At 33.5% G+C, this 16936-nt stretch overlaps 1 protein-coding gene across 1 annotated transcript; it reads right to left on the bottom strand.

Annotated features, from left to right (window-relative positions):
- Window positions 1–7730: 7730 nt before the first annotated feature.
- Window positions 7731–16549, bottom strand: LOC136803828 (maspardin-like). Its single transcript, XM_067060555.1, has 8 exons — window positions 16434–16549; window positions 15795–15962; window positions 15211–15291; window positions 13138–13283; window positions 12074–12182; window positions 10426–10533; window positions 9259–9399; window positions 7731–8095 (listed from the first exon to the last, which is right to left on the bottom strand). The coding sequence occupies exons 1-8, from the start codon at window positions 16494–16496 to the stop codon at window positions 7814–7816; spliced, it is 1098 nt and encodes a 365-aa protein (XP_066916656.1). The 5' UTR covers window positions 16497–16549; the 3' UTR covers window positions 7731–7813.
- Window positions 16550–16936: the final 387 nt, after the last annotated feature.

The following is a 16936-nucleotide window of genomic DNA, read 5'->3' as shown; positions in this document are numbered from 1 at the left end:
TACGTTTCATGGGAAGCGTGTGAATGCTTCCTTCTGATTGGTTCATTTTTAAACGGCGCGTGCAGGTTGTTAAGTTTTTTAACAACACAGCAATTAATAAGCCGAAAAGCTTGTGGGAAAGGTTTACTCTGATTGGCTGGTTTATAGACAATTAAATACGGTTGAATAGCAATCGATGATTGGTTCTTGTTTAAAAGGTTTATTGTTTCCGTTAATTTATTGCATAAATTAAAAGATTGTTTGACCATAATGTTTAGCTTCACAATATGGGTTTGTATAAATAAAATGCATTTTTCAGAAGAAAACTTTTTTTAAGCACATTCTGAAAACAAATGCCATTTTCGTCCGAATTTCCAAAATAAGATTGAAAATTACCGGAAATAATATCTTTTAGAAAGAAGGATAAAAATTTCGGTGGAAAAATTCAGTAATCTTCTGGGCCAAATAATAAAGTTTTACCCTAATCTAAAAAAAATAGCTTCAAACTAATGTTCTTATAAACTGATTCAAATAGAGAGGGGAGAGATTAATTTGATTAGTAGGAAATTGAGATGAGATCCTTTTCGAAATTTTTTTTTGATCAGTTGTTTTAATATTTGCACAGTGAGAACCTTCAGACGATCAAATATGAAGGTCAGCCACGCCCTCAAAAGATGGCGGATATTGAAACGCCCTCAAATTTATTTTCCTTGATTATGGGAAATTTCTGGATTATAGTCTGGGAAATTTTCTCCCTTGCGACACTTGAGTGTTTTCTTTTCAAAAATAACATAACTGGCTCAGATTATTTTCATAAAACAAGCCCGTTGGAGTGATATTAGAAGAATGATGTCATCAAATCAACAAAAATATTCAAAACAAGAGCTGAAAATACTAACAAGTAAGAGGAAAAGTATTGCATGACTTGAAAATGAATGATAAGTTCATAAGTAATGAGTAAGTTCATAGTAAGATAAACTCAACAAGCCCTAACTGTAGAAGAAACGCAAAATTACAGACCAGAAGGAATGTATGAGTGAAGGTAGAGAGTCTATCACCATATTTCCCTAACACCCTGCCTGTAAAGCTCAAATTGCAGATGGAGAACGATAAGCTCGGTATACATACATAAGAAATGTGTTCTTATCTTTTCTTTCTTATAAAAAAAAATGAAATTAAACGATTTGCGACATAACAAAACCACATTTGTGTATGAGAAGGCTACTCAAAAGAAATTACTCGCCTATTAAAAAATTTCTGCTTTTTCCCACGGCAAAGGGGCTCGCGCTCTTCTACAGGCGTGCGAGGAACAAATAAAAATTGATTGAATAAATAGTTAAGAACATTTGCTTTTTCTATGCATTCTCTTTCTCTTTATGTTTTGCTGGTCTTGCTCGCGCGTATATTTAACAAGTGTTATGTTGTTTTATGTATTCAGAGATCCTTTTAAAAATGATTTAATAATAGGGAAAAAAAAGAGAGGTTAACTTTGGAAACTTTTGTTTAAAAATATGAGAGCATTGATAAACGAGCTCCTTGGGAGTCTGGTCAGAGTCCCACGGTTCTTTTATACCGAACTCTTTTCGAACATCAAACAGAATTATAAGTAGTTTATTAAAAGTTAAAAATGAGCATTTTTGAAATAGTTTTTATTCGCAACGCACTATAATTTCTTTTTTATGAGTTTTTTAAGAGCGAGCTTAGCCCGTATTATGCACCAATTCACAGTAAGATCAGAAGCTCTGCTTCCAGGCAGGCTTTCTCTTTTGATAACAGAATATAATAATAAAACTATTTCATTTGTATTCCAAGTGCATTATTCAGTTCTTTTATATTCAATCAAAAATTCAAAACCATTTCCATAATTGCTGCATTCATTTAATTAACAATTTTTCACTCTGTCTATGTTATGTAAAAAATTATCAAAATTTACAGTCAATTTCCAAATTTTAAATATGTTTTTCTGCCAATTTGAAATGTTTTGAATTTTTTCTTTGGATTTCCATATCACTTAAGGGTTTCCGTCAAAATTCAGTTAAGTTTTCATTCAATTTCCAAAAACTTAAAATTTTTCGGCCAATTTCAAATTTTTTTGTCAATCAATGTTTTCAGTCAATCTCCCAAATTTTGGAAGTTTACGGTCAATTTCAAAAAAAATTTTGAAGTTTTTCGGTCAATTTCCAAAATTTTGTAAGTTTTCGGTCAATTTCCAAAAATTTGTAAGTTTTCGGTCAATTTCCAAAATTTGTAAGTTTTCGGTCAATTTCCAAAAAATTTGTAAGTTTTCGGTCAATTTCCAAAAATTTTAGAATTTTTCGGTCAATTTCCAAAAATTTGTAAGTTTTCGGTCAATTTCCAAAAATTTGTAAGTTTTCGGTCAATTTCCAAATTTGTAAGTTTTCGGTCAATTTCCAAAAATTTGTAAGTTTTCGGTCAATTTCCAAAAATTTGTAAGTTTTCGGTCAATTTCCAAAAATTTGTAAGTTTTCGGTCAATTTCCAAAAATTTGTAAGTTTTCGGTCAATTTCCAAAAATTTTAGAATTTTTCGGTCAATTTCCAAAAATTTGTAAGTTTTCGGTCAATTTCCAAAAATTTGTAAGTTTTCGGTCAATTTCCAAAAATTTGTAAGTTTTCGGTCAATTTCCAAAAATTTTAGAATTTTTCGGTCAATTTCCAAAAATTTGTAAGTTTTCGGTCAATTTCCAGAAATTTGTAAGTTTTCGGTCAATTTCCAAAAATTTTAGAATTTTTCGGTCAATTTCCAAAGATTTGTAAGTTTTCGGTCAATTTACAAAAATTTGTAAGTTTTCGGTCAATTTACATTTCTTTAAAGCTTTTCAGTCAATTTTCAAAAATTTTTGGTCAAATTCTTAAATTTTGAAGATTTTTGGTCAATTTTAAAGTTGACATTTTCTACAGATTATTTATTCGTTATCTTTTAAAATTTAGAGAGTCTACTTAGAAAACTTGGCGGATAAATACTCAAACTTTTTTCTGTATTTTCCTTCAAACTTGAGAATCCACTCTTACGGTCAATTTCTAAAAAGTTACAGTATATGGCCCCCAAAACGGAGACGGCCCTCAAAACGGAGGTTGTCATTAAAATGAGGATTCTGACTTGTAGATTTATCAGAATTAAAGGATTTTTGTTTATTTAGAAAGAATGATGGTTATACTAAAAAATGAGCATGTTTTTGATGGTTTGAGACAGATTCAAAATAACTTATTTGCGTATGAAGGAGATATTTTAACACCAAAATTAGATAAAAATTGCATATAACTCACTCTAGCTCCTTGGATATTGAAAATAAGTTATGAAAATGGGGTATAGGAAACTTTCTACATCTAATGCCGTTCGGAAAATGCAGATACATCTGTGACTTTAGAGGATAGGTAAAAGATACCGCATCTTAAAGGTCAACCAGTATTTTGGGACCCTAGAATCAGCATTGATAAAACCGAAAATTTTAAATATGAGAAACAGCAAAAAAATCTTGATATTCCATTCCTATCAGGTTGAGTTAATAGTTTATAACAAAAAATTAACACTATATATAAAAATTTTCGCTGAATCAGCAAAAATAGCAAATTCTGTCATTTCTTTGAAAATATAGGAGAAAAATATCTTTAAAGCTTAATATTTTCAGTTTCAGTTAAGCTTTTTTTCTAAAATTTTTACAGCTTATTCCATACATGAATGGAACTATTTTCAAAAGAGATTTGTTTTCAAAAACTTGATTAAGACGTTGTTAAATCAAAATTGTCGTTTTGAAAATTTCTAAATTTTCAGTTTGGACTTTGCAATATCGAAAATCTTGAAATATTTCATAAAAATCATAAATTTTACATCTATCGGGTCGTAAATTTAAGGGTAAACACAAATATGTTCATAGTTTTTCCTCCTATTACCACTGGGCTTAATGATTTGATTTTAACTACACCTCCGTTTTGGGGGCCCCAAACCTGCATTTTGACAACCAGGGGTATACTGTAAAAATTTTATCAAACAAATTTATGCCCAAAATCCTCTAAATCAGATTTCAAAACTATGGTCAAAATTTTGTATTCATATCTTAAAGATATCTCGAGAAATCGCTAAAATTGCAAACCTCCGTTTTGGGGGCCATTAGAAAAAAGTTACCTATCTTTAAGCGATTGGAAAATGTTGTTTAAATTGAAAATTTTGAAAAAGAACTGTCGGGAAATTAAGTAGAGAGGTTGAAGTTTTGCATGCAAGGAAAATTTTTGTAAAACCTCTTTCCCTTTAGCTTTGAGAGAAATTTTAAATTTGATCGCCGTTTTGGGGGCCACATACTGTAGCAGGAAAAACATGAATCAACCTACACCTTGAAAATGTCAAAAGTCTTTCTGTATTTTTCCTTTCGGTATAATTACCCAAGTTTCGCCCAAAAGGTAAAAAAAAAAGACTTTACTCGATGTGAGGACCCTGTAAGGAGGAGCCCTTACAAAAAACTGAGCTGGTTCTGTAATAAGAAAACACTTGGAGAACGCTATTAAAAAAACAACATAAAACATAAATTGCAATTGTTAATTATAAATGGTTCAAATAAAACGCCTTTAATCAGCTGAACAGTTTAATCACAGGTAATAAATCATACACACAGGAAATTTCTAAAGGAAGAGGCTAAATAACCAAAATGACCAAAATTAATTGGGCGGTCATCTTAAACGATATTTTTCTTAAGGGCATCATTAAGCAATCAGCGACTCGTGAGAGAGTGATTAAATAGATGACATGAGTAATTCCATACAATTTTCTCATGATAATGGGAGACCGCTTGTTTGAGAGCGATATGCCCTTTCATGGCTTTCAACCGCTTAATACCGCAATTTCTATTTACGTTTTTTGATGCTATTGAAACGTGAACTTTCTGTTATTGCGGTGTAAAACAACTTTTGAAGTTCAGTTCAATTAGATTGATACGTTTATTCATAAGAGGTCAATAGATGTACTCTTGAAAATATAGCTCGAGACTCTTTTCCTGTTTTTTCTTTATTTATATGAAAATGTTTAACGTTGCTAACATCTAATACATATGAAATAATAGCAAGGTCCTCTGCCACCAAAAGAAGTACAATGTAGGAGAGAGCAAGCTGGTTTTGGGGAATGCATACCACCTTTTATTAAAAGTCTGTAAATGATCAAAACTTTCAAATAAATAATAAATCTTTGGGTTACTACATACTTAGTATGTAGATGAGGGGTATGTGCGGACAAACTTTTGTAACCTTTATAGAAGGCGTAAATACTGACACTTATTATCCGCAGAAACCCAGCACTCCCACTCCGGGAGTAATCATTATTAATACGCTCCCTTATTCGATGAAAATCCAATACCCCTTGAAAATTGAATTAGAGAGCGTCAACTGAACACCAATAAACAATATCTATTCAAGTTCCTTGATCCATCATCATCAAAAGGTGTTAAGACAAAAGCTGACAAGTATGAGGATACAAATACCCCCGACATCCCCCTCTGTCGTCCTGTGGGTGGCATTGATTGATTGATGCATCGAATATTTAATACCAAAGAATCAATGATTAACAGAAAGTGAAAAAAAAACTATCATAATTTGTCGTGCTATTGAAATTTATCTTGCATAATAGTTCAATCATAAAGTCACAAATTTGATAGGGCACACACCGAAAAATATTTTAGATATGGATGCAAATTTACCTCTAAAACAACGCCTATTTTTGACAAAGTCATTATTTTTTGAATTATTAAGAGCAAGTTAGAAACATTTAGAGGCTTTGCAAACTCCAAAAACTCCCGATTTCTTATGTAAATGAGCATTTTGTCCACAAAATGTAGCTCACAAAATGGTGAACATATTAAAAACATTTTTAGGCTTAAAACTCAAATAGTAAGAACATTCGAAAGCTTCAAAAATGTTGAATGTTCTTATAAAAGTGTGTCATACAGAGCGAGAATAACTGATAAGGTCATTTGATGAAAATAATAAATATGAGACGTATCGTAGGCGACAATATAGGAAACAAGACATTTCCTATACTAACTAACTAACAAACTTTGAAGGCATATTAAGAAAACTTGGCTTGATCATAGAGGTGTCAAATAGGTCCGGAATAGAAAATATCCGCAAAAAGGAATTCCTTCAAATAATGCGCGAAATGTTAACATCAAATTTTTCCACTTTTGGAGAAAAGGTATATACAAGACTATTGTATTATTCGTGATATTCATGACATAATGTTTTATACAGAAGCACCCAACAATACCGGTTGTTTGACACTAAAAACAATTAAACCAGCGAACGCCCGGGCTGTTTGTAGTGCATTTTCGTTCTTTTATGATGTCTGCCTCCGAATAAAATCCTCAGGTAGTACCATAGGAAATGTTCCATAAAGAATATAAAAACTTTTTTTTGATCAAGTGAAAATCGTCATTATTATAAATCCTTATTTTTTACCCACGAGAAAAAAATATTATTTCAAAAAAATGGTTCATTTAAAAATAAATTACATGTAGCTTTAATTGTAAACTAAACTCTAAGAATCACTGTTTTTAGCATGCAAAAAGGGTAAATTTGATGTATTTAAAAAATTCTCTTGACCGGTGTATCGTACTCTATAGTATGTCCCAAAGAGCAGACAAATTTTTATATAAAGTAAAATCCTCATCATTTATACGAAATTTTATGACATCTTTACTTAATATTTCACTCTCAAAAACCTTTTCAATGATTGAATATCTATTGATTGAACAGAAATTGTAATCTTATTTTAATTAATCTATGTCCAGTATAGATATGAGTTATAAGGATTTTACTTTATATAAAAATTTGTCAACTTTTTCGGAACACACCGTATAAATTCAGTGAGATTTGTACCTGTAATCACATGATAACGAGTGCAATTCGAATATAATTGCACGAGTAATTTTTTTGTTATTAATTTTCCGAGTCCGAAAGGACGAGGAAAATTCGAAACAAAAAAATCACGAGCGCAATTTTCGAATTGTACGAGTTATTATGTGATTACGAGCTAATCGCACAATGGATTTCATTAATTTTTCCCAGTTAGGAAAGTAAATTACAGAATTACACTGAGAGTTTTATATTTTTCTATTCTCTTCATGTCTTTCTTTTATTGTTGTTTATTGATTTTCTTTCTCACAAAATAAATTTCGAATGCAATTAAAACATTCGATGCGAAAAAAATTCGAAGAAAAAAAAATTAAAATCAATTTTGTAAACATTGGCGCCGCATTGGAGAGTGTGATTAACGATTTATTGCTCTCTACAGGATGCAATTAACGATTAATTGCTCTCTTTGAGGGCGTGCCGAATAAGAAAAAATAACCCATCGTGCGATTAGAGATGTAAGATAAAAATATTTTTTTCACGTACGATAAATGCATGGCATGCCGCCATTTTAACGAGTAACGTGAGCAGGAATCAACTTACATCACTAGTTGTAAATGAATGCATTTAGCAAGGTATTTTGAATGAATGGTAATATAACCATTAGCCTCTAGACCCTCCTCATTGCGGGCGCGTCTAGTGGCTTTACGATTTTATAGTATAAAAATGTATGTTATGTCTGACAGGCTATGTATGATGACAATTACAGTAAAATGAAAAAAAAAAACTAAACAAAAAAATATTAAAAATATTGATTTCGAAAGATATAAATTAAAAAAACAAATTCAGAAAAAGTATTTTGTCGCAATTAACCAAAAACACGACATTTTCGCAGACACTGCCATTAAAAATGTCCGCTAAAAAAATCCAACGATTTTCAAAAATTCAAACTGCTAAATTTCGAACACCAAAAAACATTTCTCTCTAAGTGAATTCACCTTCACTTCCGAGAGCATTAAGTTCATCTAACAACGAAGTCTCACCTTGATGTACCGGATCACTTGAGATGACATCTGCAGCAGGGAGTTCCGCATTCTCAGGCGCCCGGTCATCTTCCTCTTCATCGATGACGTCATCATCATCGTCGTCATCACTACGGCGTTGTAACGGTAACTTTGTCATGGCTTCAAATTCTTCTTTTTCGTCAGGTAAATAGGAAGAATCGATGGCCGAAAAGCGGGTCCGGTTGAATTGACGAAGATGTAACTGAGGAAATGGAATTGAAGATTTTTAGCTTACACAAAACACTACAGTGTTTTACACAAAACACTATATCCCGGATGTCTCTGTCCTCATAGAGGACAGAAAAGTTAAACTTCTACGACAAACATTGGTGAACTCCAACACCTCTTCATATATGTATAACACACTCAGCTGCACTGACAATATTGACTATAACTTTCTCGCGAGGGCAGCGAACACTATTCATATGAGCAGCCTTGACCTCGTTCAAGTAATCTTGGACAAAAAACACAACATTGATAGGAAATATATTTATGAAAACTCAAGCGAGGTTGACCTATGCAAGCTCCTTATAAAGAACTGGCATGTGATGGAATATCGGCTTGCTCTAAAACATATCCTAGAGGAACACGTTCAACGCTCAAGGACAGCCACATCTTCATGACACCCCTCCCCTGCCATTTTCCCTATCCCGTCCCTTTCTCGTCATGATAATTTGTGTCTGACCTTGTTCTGAACTTTGTTTCCTTTTTTTTTTTAACGCTGTATATACTTTTAGCTTTTTATTTTTCCCTAACCATGTACCTTATCTTATAGGTGATAAAAGAGATTTATTATTATACTACCACCTGTTTCGAGTTACGTTAAAATTACGTTAGTTCCTTGAAATCGTTTTGAAACAAACTTCAAGTGAAGTCATCACTTTTTCATGCAACTTCTGGGCGAGATCTAAACGTTTGCTTTCAAAAATGGCATTTTTAGCTTGAGTAGCAAAATTCTATGATGGTGATATTCTTAGCATATTCTAATTTTTGGCCATTTTCATCATGGACATTCTTATAAAGTGTATTCTTATAAAAAAAAGGTGTATTGGCAGAACATGAACAATCTCTAGGCGACAAATTTGAAAGAGAGTGGGAATGTCAGTAAGATAAACGAAGTGATCTTATTTTTCAAAATTTTCATAAATTTTAATAACTGGAAAGGGGGGCTAATTACCGATGGGGGTTTAGAAACTGTACTTCAAGTTACTCCAAAATAAGATAATTATAGACTAAAACCAGGCTATTTCGAGCAAAATAAGGGACATTTCTTTTCAAAGAAAATCGTAAAATTAATAAACAGGGGACCCGTTTATAAGGCACCTAAGACTGAGAATACAGAATAGTAAGCCCCAACATTATTACCTGTAAATGGAGGTTGACTTCAGCACTTCTACACAAGTACGGGAAATTCCCACCAGTCTTGAGGTGCGCTTTCTTAGCTTCAGGATAACATTTGTACACTTCTTCTTTGACTTCGTCCGAAATGGCGCATGCGTCAAAAACCTTAAAAAAAGTTGAGAGAATAATTGCATTTAGTTAATTTGACCTCGCGGCTCCTATGTCCTCAATTTTACGTAGATATAAAAATATTTTAAAAAGCAAGCAATAGTTACTGTATCAAAAGTTATGGCCCTTTGAAGTACTAGCAGTATTTTGACACCTCTACTACTTGTGTTAATAAATTGACACTAGAACCACATGAGTGAATGTAAATGACTGTTCGATTTTAAAAAGAAATACAAGAATGTAATATGTTGGTCGAGAAGGGAAATTACTGGTATTTTTCTCTTTCCAGTCTGATCTCCAAGGCTAAGGCTGGACTTAAAAAATCCTGGTTTGCCGTCACCCGACCCTAGATTTTGGAGGTGGGTCGGTCGGTCGGAAATTTTTTTAATTTGGAATTTTTGTCTACATTTGTCTGCATTTTGTAATTAAAAAAAATTCTTTTCGTCGAAATAGCAATAAAAGTTATTAGGTCGGCAAGTTTAGAGAAGAGTCGGTCGGCTGACGGCAAACCAACATTTTCGTCAAGCCTAAAAGTAGGAAATTCAGCATTTCAAACTCATGGTTAAATGAAAGTTGAGTGGAAATTAGATGAAAAGCCATTTAATTAAAAACATTTCTATTTAACATGACTAACCAAATGCTTCCAACGTTTTATCCGCAAAAGAAATAAATAATAGAGCAAGCAAAAACAAAGAAAAAACTCAAAAATGCAGACCGAACGAGAAACCTGCAAAATATCTGAAAAGGCCAAGAAGACGAGAAACTGAAAAAACATGTAAAGCCAAACCTATAAACACTATACTATAAAACGTCAAGTTCTACGTCAATTTCGGATCCTTCAGTGCAACCTGCTCTGAACGACTCGAATGTTCACCTTTCGAATCATAACGAAAGAAATCTTGCGTAGAAAAAGAGATTGGATAAGATATTTGATTTACTTGCAACAGAGCGTAACTGATTAAACAGCTAATGGCGGATGGCAGATTTGAAAGCAAAAACAAAAACAAAACATTCAGTGCTTACGTCCATAACAGTGACGGGGATACCACGTAACTTTTGTGGTTCTACGTAAGAGTCCGTACAATTCAACGTTAACCGGGATGCAATCTCTGCCCGTCCCAAACTGTCAAGCTATAACAAGACGAAAAAGTTATTTTGCAGGACATACTAGAATATAACGGTAGAGTTTTTCCTGTACCTTATTCGAGACTGGAGTGATATGTTGATGGAATCTCTGTAAAGAACTAGAGCATCTGAAGCTCAGGAAAATTTGTATTATTTATTGATCAATAGAATTGTAGCTTTAGTATGGGTGACTACCACGTCATTCGTTGCTGCTTTCTTATCAAAAACAGTAATACCATAATTGTGAGCGAAACGAGTACGAAAAAACTCACACATAAAATCTCAGTCCCAATGCTGTAAAAGCTCGAGCCTAAACTGACAATCTAATGCTAGAAAGATTGTACTTTTCTTTATTATCTGTGGGAGCAAATTCTGATGAAAAGGGAAACTTCTCTTCTGAAACCACTGCGATTTCGACAAATACAGTCTCCATAACTCGAACATGTACGAGGAATACAAATTTGCTCGAGTTAGGGAAATTATGGAGTTACAGAGTAAGACTTATAAGACATGTTAACTGAAGGGACAATGAAACTTGTTAAAGTTAACCTTTACCACGCCGAGGCCGTAAATTTACGTTTTAAGCGATAGCCGAGGCCGTAAATATACGTTTTTCATGCGGTTTTAAGAAAAGCCGCCCTACCGCCTTAAGACGCCTTCAAATCCCGGGAAATGTCTTATATGACGGAGAGAAAATGTATATTTAGTGGAAAATGGTTTGTTTTATTGGTTGGAAATGTTATATATTGCTTGTTTGTAGTTTAGTCAGTGTTTGAGGTAAGTTTCTGCCTCCTTATTCTTTAGTATAACGGTACATCAATGGTGAGGACCGGAGGCTTGTCGGCCGTCATCGACCGTCACCGAAATCCAAGTTAAGGCTTATGTTAAGGCTGCAAAGAGTTTTAAAGTGTATATACTATGTTATTTCTATTGCTTTCATGTTATGTAGTTAATGATAGGAAAGTCATTTTTAGTGATATTCTCCACAAAAATTACCCCAAGGGGCCTCTGCCTTACGTGCCTCTGATTCACGTGGAAATTTTCTCGAAAACCAAGGTTTATTAAAAATGAATTCTACCTTTTCTAGTAAAGGTATGATTGCGGTTTTTTGGCTAGTAGTTGCAGTTATAAAGGTGGAAACAATAAGCCAGAAAATTATGGTATCGCAAATGTTCTTCCCACTTTTTTTTTTAAACCTGAACTTAAAATTTTGAAAAATATGACAAATTGCGTTTTGAATTTTTTTCAACTCTAAGGCAGAAGACTACTGTGTCACCATTGATAGAGGAAAATCATTTTTGAAAGCAGGATGGTTGGGCTTTCCAGAATGGGCTTACTTTTGTGAATCGGTTTAGTAGATCAAAAGTTATGACAGAAAGCATAAAACTATCATTTTTGCCAAAAACACAAGGCATGCTGGGGGTGAAGTTTCCGGAGAGAAGGCGTGGTAAAGGTTAAGGAGAACCAGGGGTTCGAGTTAAGGAGTTAAGAGGACATTCGAATTATAGAGCTTCGAGTTAAGGAGACTATAGAACAAAACTCTTACCCTTTCGACCATGAAATCGATACCATCGGCAACATCAGGTTCCACTTGAGTGCTTTGAAAGTTATCCATAATCATCTTCTTCAGCACGAAGCCAGGCAACATCCAATAACTAAATATTCAAAAGAGAGTTTCAAAGTACGCGACCGCGTAGCTCAGCCGTTAAAATATTCGCCTTGCATTCCCATGGTTGTGGGTTTGATCCCCGGTCGTACTGCCAACTCAAATGAGTAGCTAAGACGGTAAGTTATTGAGAGCTCAGAGTTGATGTGGCGCTTCACCTCGGCATTCGATCTCCCAGGGTCTAGCACAAATAGAAAAGGGGATAAACTCCCTCTTCCCTGGTTCCAGCGACAGTCACCATATGAATATTTTACTTACTTAATATTAAAACAAAAGTGGATATTCAAGCATTTGTAAGTAGTGAGCCTGGAGAGATAAAAATGTCACGTGACCTATTGATTCCCTTTACAGACGACAAAGAAAATGTTATTGTAGTTCGGTGTAGTTCATTCTTTAATTTCAAGAAAAATACTTCATAAATCCCAACACAGGAAGTTTTTTAAAAGTTAATCTCCTCATTTTGAAAATCTTTCTCTTCCCTGCCCCTCCTTCAGGTTTGGAAAAGTTTATACTATGAAGTCCTTAGCCTTTTTATATCAAAAATGAATTGACCTCTAGGGGTTTATAAGGGCAGAGATTTTTCTATGCATTTTTTTTCATTTATCATATACCATGTCTGGTATATCAGCCAAAAATCTCAATCTAAGATTGAGTTTTTTGAAATTCAATCAGAAATGGAAGATATATTTTCAAGCAAAACTAAACTTGTTTGCTGTTTACAAGAAAAAATAACTCTTATTATCTACACATAGATTCTAGACATTTAGGAGCTTGGCCTCCAAACATCCACCAGACCCCCAGCTTCGTCAATGTACAGCTTTGCTGGGCCAATTCCCTCTCAGGCATACTAGACACTCAATCTAAATTTACAAAAAACGGCCCAATCTCAAAGTGCTTGGAAAAACCCCTGAAGGGATGTTTTCCTAAAAAGCCTAGGTTCTTACACATTGACAGAGTTGGTTTGTTGAAAGACATTTGTATCAGTGAACGAATTACATAACATCAACGAATGGATACGTGGGCTCCGTACAGTGTGTTCTGCAAATTTCTGAGCCAAATATCCTCCCAATGACGCACCAAATATGTGTACCTGAAAAAAATATATGACGTCATAATAAGTAACATCTATATATTAATAGCGGTGCTTTGTGTGTCTGTGTGTCACCACTTTCGTTCTCGCTTTGTTTGTGTTTTAAAATTATGACTTTTAATCTCTTGCTCCACAAATTTGTTCCATTGGATTCGCGCCATTTGCAAAAAATCGGATAGAGCTTAGTTTAGACTTTATTCAGCCTTTGTTTTGAAATTTAAGGCCCATCTACATTTTAGTAATTTTAATTTCTGCCCAGAGTTGTCTTTTTCTCTCTTCTTTTGTTTTAAATGTTTTCGAATGTATTTAACGATCGTATTTATAAATGACATTCGAATTCTTTTCAAAACAAAACAATTTCATTTCATAGATAAGAATATTTCAAAAGTAAATCAAAACATAAAAATCAAAAAGTTTGTGGACAACAACATAGCATTCAAAGGGCGATATCAAGCAATTAAGAGAAGAAATTAGTTCACTTCTTTCTTCTTATAAAAATATTCAAGTCGTCGTTTAGTCTGTCATTTTTTATGTTTAAATTCGGAAAATTATGCCAAGGGTTTGAAAAAGCAACTTTAAATTGTCTTATTTTTTTTCGATCTGATAAAAAACAAAGAGTTGCACTATTCTTTGTGACCTTCCCACTTTTTCCTGAAAAATTGTCATTTAAACTGGACGGCATATTTAACGCGAGCGAAGCGAGAAAAATAACTACACGTTTTTTTTTTTTTTAAGAAACACACTTTTAAGAAACATGAGGCTCAGAATGCCTAAAAACTAAGAAACATCTAAGAAACATGCTGAGGCTGAGAATGAGAAGATAACATTTTTTAATTCGTTTTTTTTTAAGAATCTTCCAATCAAGGTTCCAGGGTTCCAGAAATATACATACATAACAGTTAGAAACACTTGAGAAAGTCAGAAAATCAATATAGAAGATAGGAAAGTACCGTAGATTAGTCAATTAGACTATTGTATTATCGACATGCGTCCTTTAAGCTTGACAAAGTTTAGAAACATTTAAGGCTCAAAAGGCCGATTTCTTAAGAAACATTGAGGCTGCTTGAGAAAACTAGTTTCTTAAAAAAACTTGACCTGCAGAGTCGTTTCAAACGACACTGGTACAGTTAACGATGCTCTTTCTGATAACTTTTGACTTAAACAAAAAATTATGTCACGGGGGGGGCAGTACACGATCCAAATATGGTTAAAAGATAAGACACCCGGGGAAGGTTAGAGTTAAACGTTGTAGAGATTTCTTTTTTTTTTTTTTTTATCGCTTTTTTAAGCCAGCTTCAACATCCAAAGGACTTTTAGTGCGTTCAGCTACAGCTTAACCGACGTGCAACGCCGGGTACCGGCTAGTTGAATTTATTTTGATTAGAAGCTTTTTAATACAGAACGAAAAAAAACACCAAATGTGAAAAGATTAACCTGACTAAATTATCTTACAAGCCACGTTGAGTTTGAGTATAAAACCCTAAATTTCAATAACTTGGGTGAAATCGAGAGAACATAGAGAAAAACAGGTGGAATTTGGGAAGTGTGGGTGTAAAAGTACAAGTTACTCTATTCATTATTTAGGTTCTTTGGTTTTTAAATTCCATGAAAAGTATTGTCAGCTCTTTCGATTCGAACCTCTATTATTCAAATCTTTCTGTGATTTGAAATGAAATATTGGTCCCCTAAGCTGGAAAGTGCTTTCAATTACTCTGGTATCGAATCTTTCACAAATTCGAATAGAATTTTTGGTCCATAGATCAAATTGAAGAAAGTCAACTGTATGGTGGAAAAAATGCAATTCGCCGTTCTAAAAATTCGGTTCGCCGCCTCAAGTACATATTCACGCTAATCAATACACTGTGCAAGAATTTGCCGGAGTCGAATTTTTTATTCACCAGCCTATCAAAAACAAAAAAAACCTTACTTTATCTAATCTGAAGTGATCGAGGAGCCTTCGGAAGCCTTCCACCCATTCATGGTAAGACCAATACACTGGATATTCAATCTGAAAAATGAAGGGGGGAACGATTTATTAGACAAGTGGAACGAAGAGATAAACTAATCGTAATCTTATATGTTCTTTTTTTGAACTTTATAATAAAATAAATATACACGCTTTTTCTTTTATAAGAATAGCGTACTTTGGTTGAGGGTGAGCATTATTATTATTTTTCAATTGTTCTAAACAATGGGCCTATTGTTTAAAACCCGAAATCTCTCCCTGATATTCTTATAGAAGTTATTCTCATAAAAGAAAAAGCGTGTAGGTCAACATTTCCAGTGTCAAGTTAGTTGTTATACAATTCGAACATGTCTGAGAATAGTTATATTGGCAGAATTCTCCACGAAGTATAGCTCGAAATGAAGCCTCGAAATCGAATATATGTCTTGTAATCTCAAGACTGATAATAAGTGACTTTAAAATAGGTTAGAAATCTCATTCTGTCAAATGATTGTAAGTAGAACGGTAGAACACCTGACGAAAAACCATCTAATAAAAAAGCTTACCGACATGACACGATAACCAGAGCTGGACAATGCGAGCAATTGTTTGAAGAAGACATCAGCTGTTCCACTGGCAGGTGGAAGGAAGATTACAGGACATCGAACAGTCTTCGGACCAGCATCATATACAACCCAAACTTTATCCTCTTCCTCATCACTATCAACAACTACCTGTCGATAGAGAAGAAAAAAATCAAGGGAGTTAGAAGGAACCATCTCAGTGTCATTTTAACTAGACTCTTAGAATGACATAATGTTACGCCTACTAATTTCGAGCTCATTTCTTGCTGAATATAATGGATAATTTCTTAATATCCACAGACATATGAGGTGAGAGTTCTCATAGATCATATTTGATAAGAATTTATTGAATTTAAAAAAGTGTATATTATGTGTGACTGTCGTTTAGGAAAATCTTGTTCCGCCACACTGGACATTATCATTTTGAGTACTTTGTGCAAATAAGAAATTCCAAGTAAAGCTGGTAACAGACAGACAGACAAATGGACAAACGAATGGACAAAGATTAATTTATAGGACCTCCAGGTAGGTCCTAAAACATTTAAAAACTTGAAGTTACTAAATCACTAGAATCACTAGAATAAGATAATCATTATATGAAAACAATCGAAAACATCTTACCTTTTGTTGGGGTACAGTACTTCGAAAACTTTGATATTCTTGAGATTGACTCAATACTCCCATAATGACAACACTATAACCATCACACCATCAAATATAAATTTTTATTTTTATTTTCTATTCAAAAGTAGAAGACAACGTTTGCAAAAGATGAAACCAAAAAAGAATGATACAATAATCATATGATTACACTACTGAAATCTTGTGTATTTTTAATAAACTTTAAAAAAGCTGGGTAAAAATGTGACATTGACACTAATTTCAATGCAGTTCTTTTTAAATGAATAGCCACGAATTCAACATTCTTTCTACGAATTATGCCTCGAAGATGTTTAAATTAGTATAAATACAAAAACATAAAAGTTCTAGATAGAAAATGATTGTTTCAAAAGATAACTGAGCCAAAATTAACCAAACAGTATATGATTTTACTATTTCTTTGAATCTTAAAATTATCTGATTAGTGATTTTCATTTCTGGTCGGTTTTCACCGATAATCGACC

This window comes from Clytia hemisphaerica, unplaced genomic scaffold (assembly GCF_902728285.1).
Source record: "Clytia hemisphaerica strain Z4C2 unplaced genomic scaffold, Clytia hemisphaerica genome assembly, whole genome shotgun sequence".
In the NCBI taxonomy this organism is placed as follows: Eukaryota; Metazoa; Cnidaria; class Hydrozoa; order Leptothecata; family Clytiidae; genus Clytia; species Clytia hemisphaerica.
The sequence above is the reverse complement of the archived record's forward strand: the minus strand, read 5'-3'. Positions and strand labels throughout refer to the sequence as shown.